General features: G+C 44.3%; 1 protein-coding gene across 1 annotated transcript; it reads left to right on the top strand.

The window, feature by feature from the left end:
- The first annotated feature begins 3,408 nt into the window (after positions 1-3,408).
- Positions 3,409-9,538, top strand: LOC149334145 (uncharacterized). The gene is made up of 5 exons (XM_089556204.1): positions 3,409-3,507; positions 6,209-6,360; positions 7,727-7,794; positions 8,242-8,328; positions 9,408-9,538. The coding sequence occupies exons 1-5, from the start codon at positions 3,409-3,411 to the stop codon at positions 9,536-9,538; spliced, it is 537 nt and encodes a 178-aa protein (XP_089412330.1).
- Positions 9,539-14,384: the final 4,846 nt, after the last annotated feature.

Consider the following 14,384-nt stretch of genomic DNA (forward strand, 5'->3'; position numbering starts at 1 on the left):
TATATATATATAGTTCCTAATAAATATAAGAGGGTAAGGAATGGTGAGGCTTTTAGTAATCGCTGGTGCGGTTTTATACAAACGGACACTCTTTGCCTATTCATTCACACATATGACACCAGAGAGATGAACTTGAGCAAAATGCAATACAAACAGCACAATGGAATATAGCACAATATAACACAGTTCAGCTTTAGTCAGTGTAAAGAGCAGTTATGTCGCGAAACGGTAAAGCGTCGAACCCAATTCGGCGATGCCCGTTTACATTCGGCGAATTTGTTGACACCGCAATTGATAGTGGAAGACCGCGACGAATATGTCGTGTTCTTCCTAAAGCATGCAATTAAACAAAAAAAATTAGAATACAGCCAGAAAAACGCCTTGAGCATAACGAGCTCGGAGGAATGCATCGAACAAAAGCAGTAGTAGTGACGTGTGTGGAAAAGCGAGCGACAAGAAAGTATGTATGCGGAAGTTGGACACAGTGCAAGGGAAATTGCACAGCAACACACAGACAAAAAGAACAGACGCAAAAAGGAACTTAAACGTATCAGTGGTACAAGGACACAGCACAACGACACAGACGTCAAGTAAGCGCCAGAGCACTTGCTCAACGCGAATGTGAAGATGGAAGTTAAAGCTAACGACCAGAAAAGTTCGCACTTCAGAATAAACGGTCAGTGAAACCTAACTCCGCGTGTTCTATACAAGAAAGAAGGCAGTGTAGCGCAAAGAAATGCCGTAAGATGCAGATAGAGTGCGTGCATTTAAGAGCGAGGAGTAGAGTAAGCAACACAGCACAAACAAGAAAGGCAACGGTGGAAGGTATGGAAAGTGCTGTGCAGTGAATGCGATAATTATACAGGAATAACTAATAAAGACGGAGGTTATAATTGAAAGGAAGCGGAAGGCAGTCTGCTCGCAACGCGTACCACTCATAGCATGGAGCGCCTGGCGCAGTCAGTACACGAGATGCGGAACTAGAAGAAAACAATAGAAGGGCAATTAGGACAGCCACGTAACCAATACGACCATAATTCACCAGTATGTTGCACGCATGCACGGTCAGCCACCCAAATCCCGCAAGGAAAAAAAGATACCACCAACAGCACAAAACTATAAAATTATATGTTCTAAGTGCTAATATACTACAGAAAACAAAAAGTGTCTACAGAAAATTTACTTAAATGTTGCTTATAAAATGCAGATATTAAATACAGAAAATGACACATACGGCAATAAAAAGTCGATACAAAGAAAAAGAATTCACGAGAACGAATTAGAAAAAGCCCGCGTAAAACTGCCATGCCAGTCAGAAATAATCACTTTTTGTCTTGCAGGGTAAGAGAATCTTGAAGAGTGCAGTCGTGGTTCGCGGTTCCGTAAAATACGCAGATCTCAAATTTTTACAATTCTCACATTGCACGAGTGCAAATCAGGGTTACAAATATATGTATCGCAGAGTCAGGTGAAACTGAAATAGAATCCTACAGTCACTGCCAGCATTTGCTGAGGAATGAGCTAATGCATCAATAATGGACACTAGGAATAGTAGCAATTCAAATAAATTCGGATAAATGTATCGAGCCTGCACAGCAGAAGCGCAGAAGCTACCGCCGACTCTGTCACAGCGACTACACCGTTTAGCCATGAATGGCTGCAACCAGATTTAGTTGACATGCGTGCTATGGGTGTCCCATTTTTGTCTTCATGACGGCACAGTATATTTTTGTCTGTTCAGCGCCACTTGAACATATTTTACCTGATTTTAGAAGGTTTAGCAAAAAAATCTTTAAAATAAAACGTAGAGCATGAAAGTCCGCGGAATTGTTCGATAACGCAACACTGAAAGCCGCGGTAGAAATGTGAATTGCGCAGAATCAAGGCCAGAAGAACCATGGCATGGTTTGGCACATCTCGGGGGTGTATTGCTCAGTAAGTAAGAAAAGAATCAAGCTAGTGATTCCGAGACAGTGGGACTCATTACTTCGTAGGTTTGTAAATGGCTGCCCTAAATTACATTCTTTAAAAAGAGTGATTATGCTAAACGTCGGGTTTGTGGCCTCCTAATAAAACCGGTTAACGCAACAAAAAAACAAAGTCCACTGGTTCCACCAAGGAGCACACCAAAAGCCACAGATATGAATCCAGACTTGAAGGCATCTGTGTGAGCAACAAAGCCATGCGCGTTCAGCAACCGGCAATGCGCGCGCTTTGGGCGACGTTTGCTTCAAGTATTTGCATAGTATCAACCCGTCCCTGAGCACTTCTCTTGCTTGTCACACGAATAACCACGCTGGCTCAGTTCCCGTTTCTATTACTGCTTTCTTTATTTCGACTTATAACAATATCTAAGCAACCGACAAAGCGCAAAAGTGCATCTCAGCACGCAAACGCTCAGTCTCTTTGACCGTGTATCAACGCCGACGTCTCCATCGCTTTGCAGCCCGGCGCTGATGAAACACCTGATGTGGGTCACACGCAAAAAAAAAAAAGAGACTGCCGGTGAAGGCTTTGTTTTAAATTTGACAACGTATGCTCTCCACTAGAATAAGAGTCGCAGTGACGACTGGAAACAGAGTTTGAAGCAAGAAGAGAGCTTCTCCAAATCGAGCATAACCCATCCGTTTCACCACAAACAAGCCCCCCCCCCCCCCCCCCCGCTTTCAAGCCCCTATTCCCTTCTTGCATGGCCCATGTTCAAACTCAACTTGATAGTCTGCAGAGTTCGTGCCAGCTGTCCCACTTAGTCATGATATTTCAATGTTGGTAGGCGTTTTTAGTCGTTGCTTTTAATCTGCGGGCTACGTGGAGGCTACACGTGGCACGAAGTGTGAGTGCGGAGGTGAAATGAACAGATAAGGGCCTTGTAATGGCTTAAAGCCGGTGGCCGCGTATGCAAAGCGGAGAAAAACCAGCACCACCAACAGCAAAGAAAAAACTCTCGTGCACACTTGTTGAAACGCAAGTGACGTTAGCATGAACCTGCTATATTAGTAGTTTTAGCAAAACCGAAACAGCCTTCAATGTATCTCGTGTTAAGTTCGGTTTTAAGGCGCAATGGAGCAGCTTAGCTGGTGCAATAACACGTGCCACGATCTATCAAGCTGCCTTGATTCGCGGTGGCTCGTGACTGCCTCCGCCTTCTATTACCGCTGCATTTAAACACGAGAGAAATGTACGAAACGTGCTTCTCTAGGCAAGTGGGCCCATGAAAGGAGGTAATTTTCCTTTGATTGTTTTGCTTTTTTTTAAAGACTGCGCTGGCTGCCCAGACAAAAAACAAGTTTCCCCCTCTCCTTCCGAAGGCAAGCATCTACTGGTTGACCTTATAAAAGCTGCTGGAGCGTATTTGGACACGTTGGTTCTTGGATAGTGGCTTACAAACGGCGTTCCACCTCGTTCAGTATGGTTTGGCTGAAAGTTGGCTCGGGCATGTTACTCCTTGCACTCGCAGTCGCCGTGCCTGCGGGGAATCGTCGGCGCGATCCTACGGACAATGTCAAGGTGAGCACACTCTCACATTTTTGGAGTTGTTGCGTTTCCACCCGACAGCAGGCACTATCTTTCGTAGCCGCTTCACCTGGGCACAGGCGCCTCTACCTTGTTTGATAACCTCCATGCCAAGGTATACGAATAAATTTCTACAGCTGCGGTTTGATCTAATAGGGCAGTAATATCAAGAATGCTTCGAAACGAGAAAGGACAGAATTAATTTTTTCTTTCACGCGTTACAAGCACCAAGTAGATAAATGATAAAAACAAAACAATATATAGTAATCCGGTCAAGAAGCATGAAGCAGCGTCGTTTCACCACCGTAAATATTTTTACTACAGACAATTAGACAGACAATTTGTATCTGCTTCTACCGATTCATGGCATTGTGAATGCGCATGTGAAGTGGAAACAGTAAAAAAGACGTGTAGTTGTCGATTTTACAAGAGTGTTATTGGCTTCGTGCATAGACTACGAAGACTCCCATGTTAACTAGCTAGCCAAAACAACGGGTAATTGCCGGGCGAGAAGTGGAGGCTATCTGTGCCATTTTTGTTTCTGCCATCACGCGCCCTGAATTCCTGTTACAACAAATACAGCCGTACAAGTTATATCGGTGCGATCTCCAAGGTTCTGTAACACAGGAACGCTTGAGTAAGAAGCGACTAGAACTATTCAGTGAGTCACACCTTTAGTATTTGGGCGAAAACTAATTTAACGCAATAGAAAGCATAGTTGTTGCCGAACATCGTATGAACTCCAGTAAAGCAGAGTTACTGACCATCCTCCCTCTCCTCTCTGCTCTGAAAGATGGAAACAAAAAATACGACCTAGGTCGAAAGGTTACCTCCTCGCTTTCATTGATTTCCTCCATAAATGCCTAGAACAAGCTGGCCTTTTTTCGCTCACTTGAGGTAAAGGTATAATCAATCAACAAATGAGAGCAATCAAGTAACAACCCAATGGCCAACTATAGCATGGCGTCGTTTAGCCGCCTTATAATCGAAAAAGTTCAAGTCCGAAAAGAAACGGGATAAACCGCAGAATTGCAAGATTGTGAAAAACGCATTCTCGCAATAAACAAGGAAAGAAGGTGTGCGGTTTGATATTTATTCCTGCAAAATGCTTGCCAGTGGGTATTTCGTGCTTATTGTTGATTCTTTCAGACAAATTACCACTGCCGGAAGAAACGCGTTTTGTGTCCACCTCTCGCTAAGAACAGCAGCTGACAGTCAGCTTTTGGCGGCGGGTTAACACTAAGCGTGCCGGCATTAACAGACCGATTTCACATGCAGTTGCTGTGAACCATCGCCGCCGGGATGTACCGTGGCAGCTGTGGTGCTACTGCAATCTGCCGCGTCGGCGCAGCGGGTGGTATACGCACAAGAAACATAAAGTCCGGTTTGCGTCGCCACACTGTTTGTATATACCAGTTTATCGGTTAGGTTGCTTCACGTGATGGGTGCGATGCGCTGGAACAGATGTACCCCCGATTTTATCGTTTTATCTAAAAAAAAAATTCCTCTACAGAACGTATGCAATCGGTGAGAGAGGGAGTGAGAGGTTCAATTCAGGGCATTTAGCAGTATTCTGCCTTAAGATCTGTGCGCGTTCTCAAATAATTTTCAAGTTCTAGCACTCTACAAGTGCGTTTTGCGTGCTATTAATTTCTGCAAAGCGACTTCAAGTAAGCACGCGATCTGTTTCACGTTCGAGCTGCTCCTGACATGGTTGTCGCTGTAACTGTGCGTTAAAATTGCATTACCTAAAACTTAAAGAATATTTGTTCTCAAAGCCTACTCATGTTAACATCATCATCATCCCACAGCCAATAACAACTGAACCCAAAGAATACGCACCTAAATTCTTCCTGACTGAGTTCTCACGCAGCATTTCAGAGGAACACATACCTTTACTTTTACACAAGTTCATTTGCTGAAAACTGCATGGCTCGCTCGTACTGCTCAATTTTGCTGTTGGTATGCTACCAAACGCCTAATAAATATATTTCATGTTTTCTTTTTTCCTCGAAAGAAGCACAGAATAGGAAGCACGAATTTTTCAGAGGAAGGTTTGGTTTTGGTTTTATGGTGGATTAGTGTCCCAAGTTGCTGAGATTATGAGGGACGCCGTAGTGAAGCGCTCCTGAAATTTCGACTACCTAGGGTTCTTTAACGTGCACTGATGTCGCACAGTACACGGGCCTCTAGAATTTCGCCTCCATTTGAATTCGACCGTAGCGGCCGGGATCTAACCAACGTTTTTCGGCTAAGGAGCAGTATGAAGAAATAACGAGAACAAAATTTTTGAGGTGAGCAAAGACTGTGAAAATTAAAACATGTCTTCGCAGATATGCTGGTGAGGGAGACATAGTGGCTTTGAATGCATGTACTGTCGCAGTCAAAACTTTACAGGACGCGACTGTGCGCGAAAGTTTTATCAGTGCAGTCACGTAATCCAGTCACCTGATATGGGTCGAAGTAGGAAGGGACGTGCATTGTCTAATCGCTGGCGACAATACCGCGCGACTGGATCGCGAGTCAGAGCTGCAGTAAACCTATTTCTGAGAACACGCCTTCCGTAGTACTTTGATCATGATAGTACAAAAGAAATGCCCTTACATACCTTTCCTTTCATATTCTTATAAAGTCCATTGTGCCCATTACGTCAGTTCCTCACAGCATCGATCTATTATTTCTTCTTTTTTGACAGCTATTCGCGGAGTTTCCTCATCCTGTTGCCGCCTTCACTTCGAGCAATCACACCTCCTTCAAGTGCCTCAGCGCATCGCGCACAGCATTCGATCCCAAGGCCAAGACTGCCACCTACGTCTGGCACTTCAAGGGTCACCGTGGAGATAAGGGGTGGGTCAATGAAATTCATGCCACTTACGAACCCAACATCATAGGCAAAAAAGAATTATCAACGATGCGCCATGCTGCGACTGAAGTAAGCCATGGCGCCAAAGGTGGCGCCGCCAAGTCTCTCATTCTTCCCTTAACACGCGACACAGAAATAATTGCGCCGTGCACGCATGGCAGCAAAAGTTTACATATTTCAAAAGAGAACATCAGACCGAGTCCAGGTTATGCCTTTACTGCCCTCATAGCAAGAAGGGTGTAATGCAGTCAATGAACGTAACATGAAATGGCACAAATCAATGTCACCGTGTTTAAATAATAACCAATAAACAAAACATGTCTTACTTCAGGGAATTTCGAACAGAGACGACGACTAAAGCCCATTACAACCGGACTAAGCCGTTATCTCCCTCCAGTTAGTGCAAAGCTTTTCCTGAAATACAATAAGCTACATTTTCCATACACTTTCCTGATATCGTCCATACACTATAGGCAGAAAGTGCTTCAGATTCTGTGACGTGCTCTTCCGTAGAAACCCTTTTATTTCAGGAGACTGAACAGACACTTTGGGCCTCCTATACGGCCCTCATAAAATATGCTATCAAGCGCTGCCAATTCTTGGTGCATTTACGTTTGTTTTATACCTTCAGTTCAACCTATCTTTCCATCTTCGGACATTCGTCTGTTGGAAAAATATACGAAAACTATGTAGGAAACGAATCTTATACACTGTTGAAAGAGAGCATTGACTAAAACGACACGGCCTTGGAAAATTCTTAGTAGTCACGTGGAGCAATGCAAAATAATTCCAATGCTAAAGTTTCTGACAACACATTTTGTTTTCTTGCTGTCCTCACTGCTTCCTCACTGCTTCTGTCCAGATCTGTATAGTGATTTAGGCCAACCACTTAACATTTCTGCCCGGAAAAGCACATGCTTATTTTTGGCACCTGTGGTTTTTTTTTTCAGTGTAAAGTGCGGTTACTACATGGGAAATTTTGCCCTTTAAGGGAGAGCCATCTTTGCAGAAATTTTCTCTTCTCCTACATAATACTGACGAATATGTTCATTCTTTTTGAAATGATTCACTGCACCCACGGCACTTTTAATTCTTTATTGCACTTGCAGCGCGGATCCTCGGTGAAACGGGAAGCGCGTCTCTTTTATTCTTTAGTTAAAAGGAAGGAGCTGCCAAGTACAAGCTCTTCATTCAGCTCGGGTTGCAGCGGTCAGCGCAGTCACTTGCTCGCTGCTGGTTTTTGAGGTTGTTGTGCCAAGTGTTGAGCGCAAACAATGCCCATTTATTACGATTAATTGGGCGTTTCCGTTGCTTATCCATTGTTTGATTATCCGAGTTTCTTCTCTGTAGGAGAGACGTCAGCTTGAACTTCTTCCCTGGAGATGGCCCTGGTCAAACCAGATTCTATTTGAACGAAGGTGATTATATTTCATTTCTCGTATAATTTCATAGCTTTATAAAATACTCGTCTCTATTGTTCCTGGCGCGGTGAGCGTTTCAATCACAACAGCATCAGCCCCTGCGAGGCCATTTATTTCAGTGTTTGTGATTGTGGGGATCGGGATGCTATTGAAATCGTTTCTAAGGTCATGTTAACGTTTGGAAACAGAGAAAACGTTATTGCAGTTAACAAAAAATGTCATAGCAGTATTCCATACTGAACCACATTTTATCAATTACCATCGGAAATCTTTCCGAGAGAACTGTTCAAGACTTCGCTAAAGGGCAGCATAAATACCTCAAATAATGAACGGACCGGCCGCGAAAATTTGAAAGAATTAAGAAAGTTTACTGAAGAATCAGCACTAATATACTGCTCGCTTTCGCCCTTTCATATGTGGGGTAACAATTTTTTATCTTTACAGATAAAACAAAGGAATTCGCTGTCGCGTTCGAATACACAGACTACAAAAGCTGCGCTGTGGTCAAACTTCCCTACGAAAATCATGACCGTAAGCACTTCTTCCTTATTATTTCCAGTATTTTTAGAACGTTTTCAAGTGATTATTTACGCTATTTTTTGAAATACCCTACTTGCTGGAAAGGCAAATAACGTTCTTCATATAGAGCCTGTTCACGCAAAAATTGTTTGCTATTTTGTATGCTTGTTTTCGACAGCGGTACATTTATGTACTTGCAAAGGTACTGTGGAAGATAAAAGCAGAATAAGATGAACAAGAGAAAATCAGCCTGCGAAGTGTAACGTACATAAAAAAGAAGCTGACAGGCAAATACAGATATTAAGCGTAATAATTTGTCGCCAGTTTTGTCGCCGGCGACATCTTCCCACATTACGACTGATGGTGCCCCCACTCATTAACTTTCCTACAGAGATTTTTTTTAATGAACGTGTCAGTTGAAGAATACTAGAAAGCGCAAGCAGGAATGCAAGAAAAGTAAAAGTGCGCTAATAGTGGGCGCGGAATAAAACACAGGTTAATGACATCTTAGTCAAAATGAAGAAAAAACGGGCTTGGATAGGTGATGTAATGCGAAGGCAACATAACCGATTGTCCTTAAATGTAACAAACAGGTTTACAATGGAACGGAAGCCCAGTAGTAGGTTGCGGAAAGTTAGTTGGGCTGATGAGATCAATAATTTTGTGGAGATATGGCAGAAACCTTTGCCCTGCAGTGTGCATAGTCAGGCTGGTAATAATGACGAAGAAAGTTTGGCGATAAAAAAAAAAATTCGGAACAAGAGACAGATGAAAATATTCTGATCACGAGAATCAATGCTTCTTACAAACGCGCTTTGCAATAAGAAAGACCGAACGCATCTAGAAATGTCGCCTTTAAATATAGCAGACTGGCTTAACAATTATGCTTGGTGTTGCAAAAATTGTTCGGAACACAGTATTAACTGAATCTCAAAATGCACCAGAACAAAAGCACCATGCGCGCACAAATATAGGTAACGAAATTTTTTTAAATATGGTACTATTATTTTACTCATAGTAAAATAATTTCAGGGAACCTGCAGCTGTACGGATGAAGCAGATCGTTTACCTATGAATTTACTCTTTTTCAGATTGCATGTTGTGGGTGAGAGGATCTGTGGTGCACAGCGTTCCGAAAGACTGCCTCGAAACTTACAAAGGAATATGCGACGTAAGGGTTTCGCTGGTTGACGGGAACATCTGCAAAGACGATGACAAATAAAATACGACTTTTCTGATCAAACGCGCCAAACAACAGAGTTTACAACATCTTCGCGGTGACTCTGAAATTTAGTACCGCCAGTGAGCAGACATATGTTCCATTTTGCACTGAGGCAGTCAGCGGTGTCACATTATTCACTAAGCATAGGTCCTAAGATTTTAAATGTAGCGGCAAGTTACTTCTGCCATTTCTCTTTCTAATTGTTTAGTATCTGTACAGCTTTGCTGCCTGATTATTCTTTCTTGGTCTTGGCGCGACCGGCCACTTGTCTGTCCTCATGCAATATTCCGTAGACGAGGCCTCGTCAGGCGTACATTAAACGCCTTCTGCCTCATCGACCTTGGCATTGCTTTTTACTCATGTGCGATATTAGGTCCTGTATTGTACACGTAGTTCTGTCAAAAGAAAATGAACAAATAAACGAACAAACAAGCAAACAAATAAATTTTAAATCTGGTTACTGGTTAACAAACCCGGTTAACAAATCATCCTATTTTCTGCTATTTTTGTATGCAGCACCTTGGGTCAGAATAAAGCTTTCTCTTGTGTGCTGAAAGTGACAATAAAGTGTGTGCTGGCGACAACAAAGTAAATCCTATGCTGCTATGACTGTAAGTATACTATGAGGTTGATATTCATTACGCACAGCGGTGTTCGCTGCTGAATGTAAAAAAAATTCACTCGCACAGGGACAGTATTTGAGGGTAGACTTCGCGTTTCTGCGTCGGCTTTATTGGTGACCGCGTAATACGAAAGAATTTGATCAAAACACAATGAAGTTAGAGGGAGAGTAAGTGGAACGCGCCACTCTTATTGACTGGTGGGAACACAGTGACGTCTACGTCTCGCTCTTCCTTCTGCTTCTGCTTTCTCCTCGCTATGCCTGTCCAGCCGGATAACCACCTTATGTGGATAGTTGAGTGGGCATAAATGACGCACATTCGTTCATAATGCAAACCACTCTATACCCTACTTCCCACCTCAGCCCACGCAGAGACGTAAATACACCACATCTCCAGCCACACAATACTTTTCTGTTAACTAGGCGCAGCTTCTCTAACACTCTCCGCTAGAGACATACCAGTCGCCCTTTCTGTGTCATTACCCAGACATGTGATTGCCTTACACAGAATACGCTCGCATATGGTACTCCGTATATGATACATGGCCATATGGACTCCATATGACCTTTGCACTTGGCAATAATGGCAGCTCTCGATGACATTCACATACCAGGCAGGTATATCTCAGGTGAATCTTTCTTTCGCATAGTAGTTCGCATAATTCTTCAATGTTATGCCTTTGCACAATCTTGTAGTACTCCAGTCTGTTGCTTCGTCAATGATTCAGCTTTTTGTTATGCAACAAATAACCGCTTTCAAGCGATTACTCTCACTTGCTTTCTCAATGGAATCACGAGCGTCCCGGATCCCGCTCTTTCATGCATGCCTTAGTGCTTGCGCGGGACCCTACACCTGTGGATTGCCGTTTCCGTAAGCTATGGCCTATTCGGTGGTAAATTAAGCGGGGCCCCCAGAAACGGCAACAATCTTGTGAATGTGGTGGTGTGGGCGGCATTGATAACACGGGAAGCTAGAGCACATGCATTCAAGTGCGCGTACAACAAGAGCCACTGAACGGAAATATCCGAGACTACACAACACAAGGAGAGACTGAATCTGAACAAAAGAAAATGAAAATACAGATGGAAAAAGAAAATCAGGAGAACAAGCACAGGAAAGTCACGAACGAACCAAGAACGAAAAGAAAACAAGACACAAAATCTCATACAGACCTCAACTGCCACAGCATCAACGCGCTTCCACCCTTCCACTCTAACACTACATTTTTGTGTCTGTATAGTCGATCTAAATGTCTATTTTCAGCTCGTACATGAACGCCACATCACTTGGATAGCATGTGCGTTTTAAATTTCTCTGTTGAACTTCTTTCCACAGTGTCTAAGAAAAAATTGGCAGAGGCTTAGCTTGGATAAGCCCGGTAAGTTGCGAAAGCGATGGCCCTCGCTGCGCCTGGTTTGGCTGGTCACGTAGAGCGAGCGCCTCCCCCACGGCAGCGGCGTGTGGACGATTCGCTGGGGCGATCGCGACGAGCCGAGTTGGGGGGGGGGGGGGGGCGATTTTCCACAGCTGTCATGACGTCACGTACAGCGAGCGCCCCTCGCGGCAGCGGCGCGGAGCTGCGGCATGGAGGATTCGCTGGGACGATCGCGACGAGCCGAGTTGGGGCCCCGCTTTTCAACAGCTGGTATGACGTCACACATAGGTCACGCTAAAGGTCAATGGTGGATTCCCCTGGACGACGGCCAAGAGCGGAAACCTCTAGCAGTATTGCTTTCGCAATAAAAAATTCCTTGCTTCAGCAAAGGTATTCCTGCAGTAATCATGTGCTTTAATGGAACTGCCAGTGACTGAACTGAACTCAGTGAGGTCTGGTTGCGTCAAGGTGGTAATGCCGCTATCTAAATGGCCAACGTACGCCTTTCCACACGTACGGGATTGCTGAAAAGTTCTTAGGCTGTAGGGAATCCATCTGAGCCATGAACGTACGTAGTTAGCACTAACCCGAAAGTCAGTATCTCTGCGCGATGAAGAGGATTGTCCTCCTTCCCCCTTAATACCTTCTTATCCTTATAAGTGGTGTACATGGCTCACTATGCTTCTGAAATATTTGGTGGTCCTTACTACATCTTCAAACTGCCGTTGAGGAATAGGCCGCAAACTCCGAGATCTTGCTTGCTCGCACCACATGCACCCGTTCTTGGCCTCTGCGAATCATCACACAGCACAGAAAGTATGTTTGCCGGCTCAAAGTGTTTCCTGGGCTCCTAGCCGTTCGGTTTGGCCTAGAGGCTGACGGTGCGAGATGGCGATAACAAAAAAAAGGGAAGTAGAGGCATTTACCTTGTCTGCTCTTGCGTTCGGGACTCGCTGTCATCTCTCTGCGGCGGCAGTCAATACCCGCCGAATTCGGACCACTTCCCCGTCGTCTCTTTCGTCCAGTCAACGTCCGCTTCTGCGGGGCGTGGGAGTGCACATTTAAACAGGTTTGGGGGATAGAGCGGTCTAGCGCTCTAAGTTTTCTTCACCACCCCCCAGTAGATGGGCCGGCGGAGTCGAGCCGTGTATGGCTATCTCAGCTTATAATTCTGTAGTGAGACCTTGTAGGAAACTACGAATGGGCCGACCCATTTAGGCACGAGGCCTGCTGCAAACCACGTGCTTGCATCACTCATCGTGTGGTTCCTCATCAGGACCACGTCTCCCACTTAGAATTCCGTGTTTCGACGGGCTCTATCGTAAGCGGCCAGTTGGCTAGCCCTGGCACTCGGGCGATGGCGTTGGCCTGCTTCATTGCGTTCGTTAGACATCCACACATTCGCCCAGCGCAGATGGCTATTTCCGCTTCGACTGGAGAAGCACTCGTCCTTTAGGCCAGGATGGTGCCTGTTGGCATCATTGACTTCTTCCCGAATATAAGGAAGTCCAGTACGAAGCCTGTCGAGCGATTCTCACTCGTTCTCGTACCAAAGATTGTCGCGCCCAGGCAGTGGTCCCAACCGCTGTGCCACAGGGCGTATGCACCGAACGCTGGATTTACATCGCGATTGCGAACACTGCAGCAGACCGCAAGGCCACCGCGGCTGCCTATCATGACGCATGCTAAACCGAGGGTATCTCGCGCTGTGCTAGTACACTATCGCTGTGCTTTGATGTCGTTGTCTTCAAGCATCATCTGGTTCGAAACCTAATTAGCAAAAATGCACATTAACTTCTACATCAACTTCCATCTGTGCCTCTGATGCTGTGCTTGGTATTTCGTCGTCTTCCTGAACTTTCACCCGCTTCTAAACGCATTGCACAACAAAGGGCGGAACGGAGCGCAATCTGACGTCCATGGAACGGAACAGCATGACATTTGAGTCACCACAGCAGAACCGTAACTAGCAACCAGAACATTCGAGATAAAAAGTACGTGCTATCGCAGTCTGTTGCATAATTCTTTCTTGTCGATGTGTTGAATATATGAAATTTCTTTAGACTATGTCTGTGTGTTGGAGGCTTTTGTCATCATGACGCGATAGTTCTTAGATAAGAGCAATAGTCTGATGTCGTATAGTTAAAAAATATTTCCCACTCAGGAACGTGAAAACCAAAGTAGAATTGAGTTCTCTATCAGGAAATTGAAAATGTCTCTTATTGCTCTTTTTTGCAACATGTATATTTTACTTTGTTTTGTTTCTTCCCGTCATTGTAGCCCAGAAGATTTGGTCGTAGTTAAGTTGTGCTATAATTAATGAATTATAAATTAACATTTTTACAGTTAGTGGTCTTGTAAATCTGAGGTGGGATAATGCGCCCAAAATACGCCCAACGTTTCAAACTTGCTTACTACCTCTATTGGCGTCACATTGTAAATTAATGGTGGAGTAAATTGACAATGTTTACATTCACACAGCGCAAAAACCAACGCGGACAAGACGGGAGACACCACAAAGCGCCTCCTCTTTTCTCCGTCTTTGCGCTGTGTGAATGAAAGCATGAAATACCAACTTGCACAGCAACTGATTTTAAGCAAATTTACAAGGTGTATTTTCCACAAAGAAAGACATTGCTTTTGTTTCGGAGCAGTTAACTTTTAGGTTGTTTTGGATGCACCAGTTTTCAAGTTTTTCCAGGGTTGTATTAGTTGCGTTTACAAGATTTTGGCGGTCCCATCCTGGCAACAGTAGCCTTGTATCATCGGCGTACATCACGAATTTCAAGTCATGTGCAATGTTTATCATATCATTAATGTAGATATTGAAAAGTAATGGCACTAAGAC

The sequence above is a fragment of the Amblyomma mixtum genome, chromosome 8 (genome assembly GCF_055824585.1).
Source record: "Amblyomma mixtum isolate Tamu chromosome 8, ASM5582458v1, whole genome shotgun sequence".
NCBI classification, from domain to species: Eukaryota; Metazoa; Arthropoda; class Arachnida; order Ixodida; family Ixodidae; genus Amblyomma; species Amblyomma mixtum.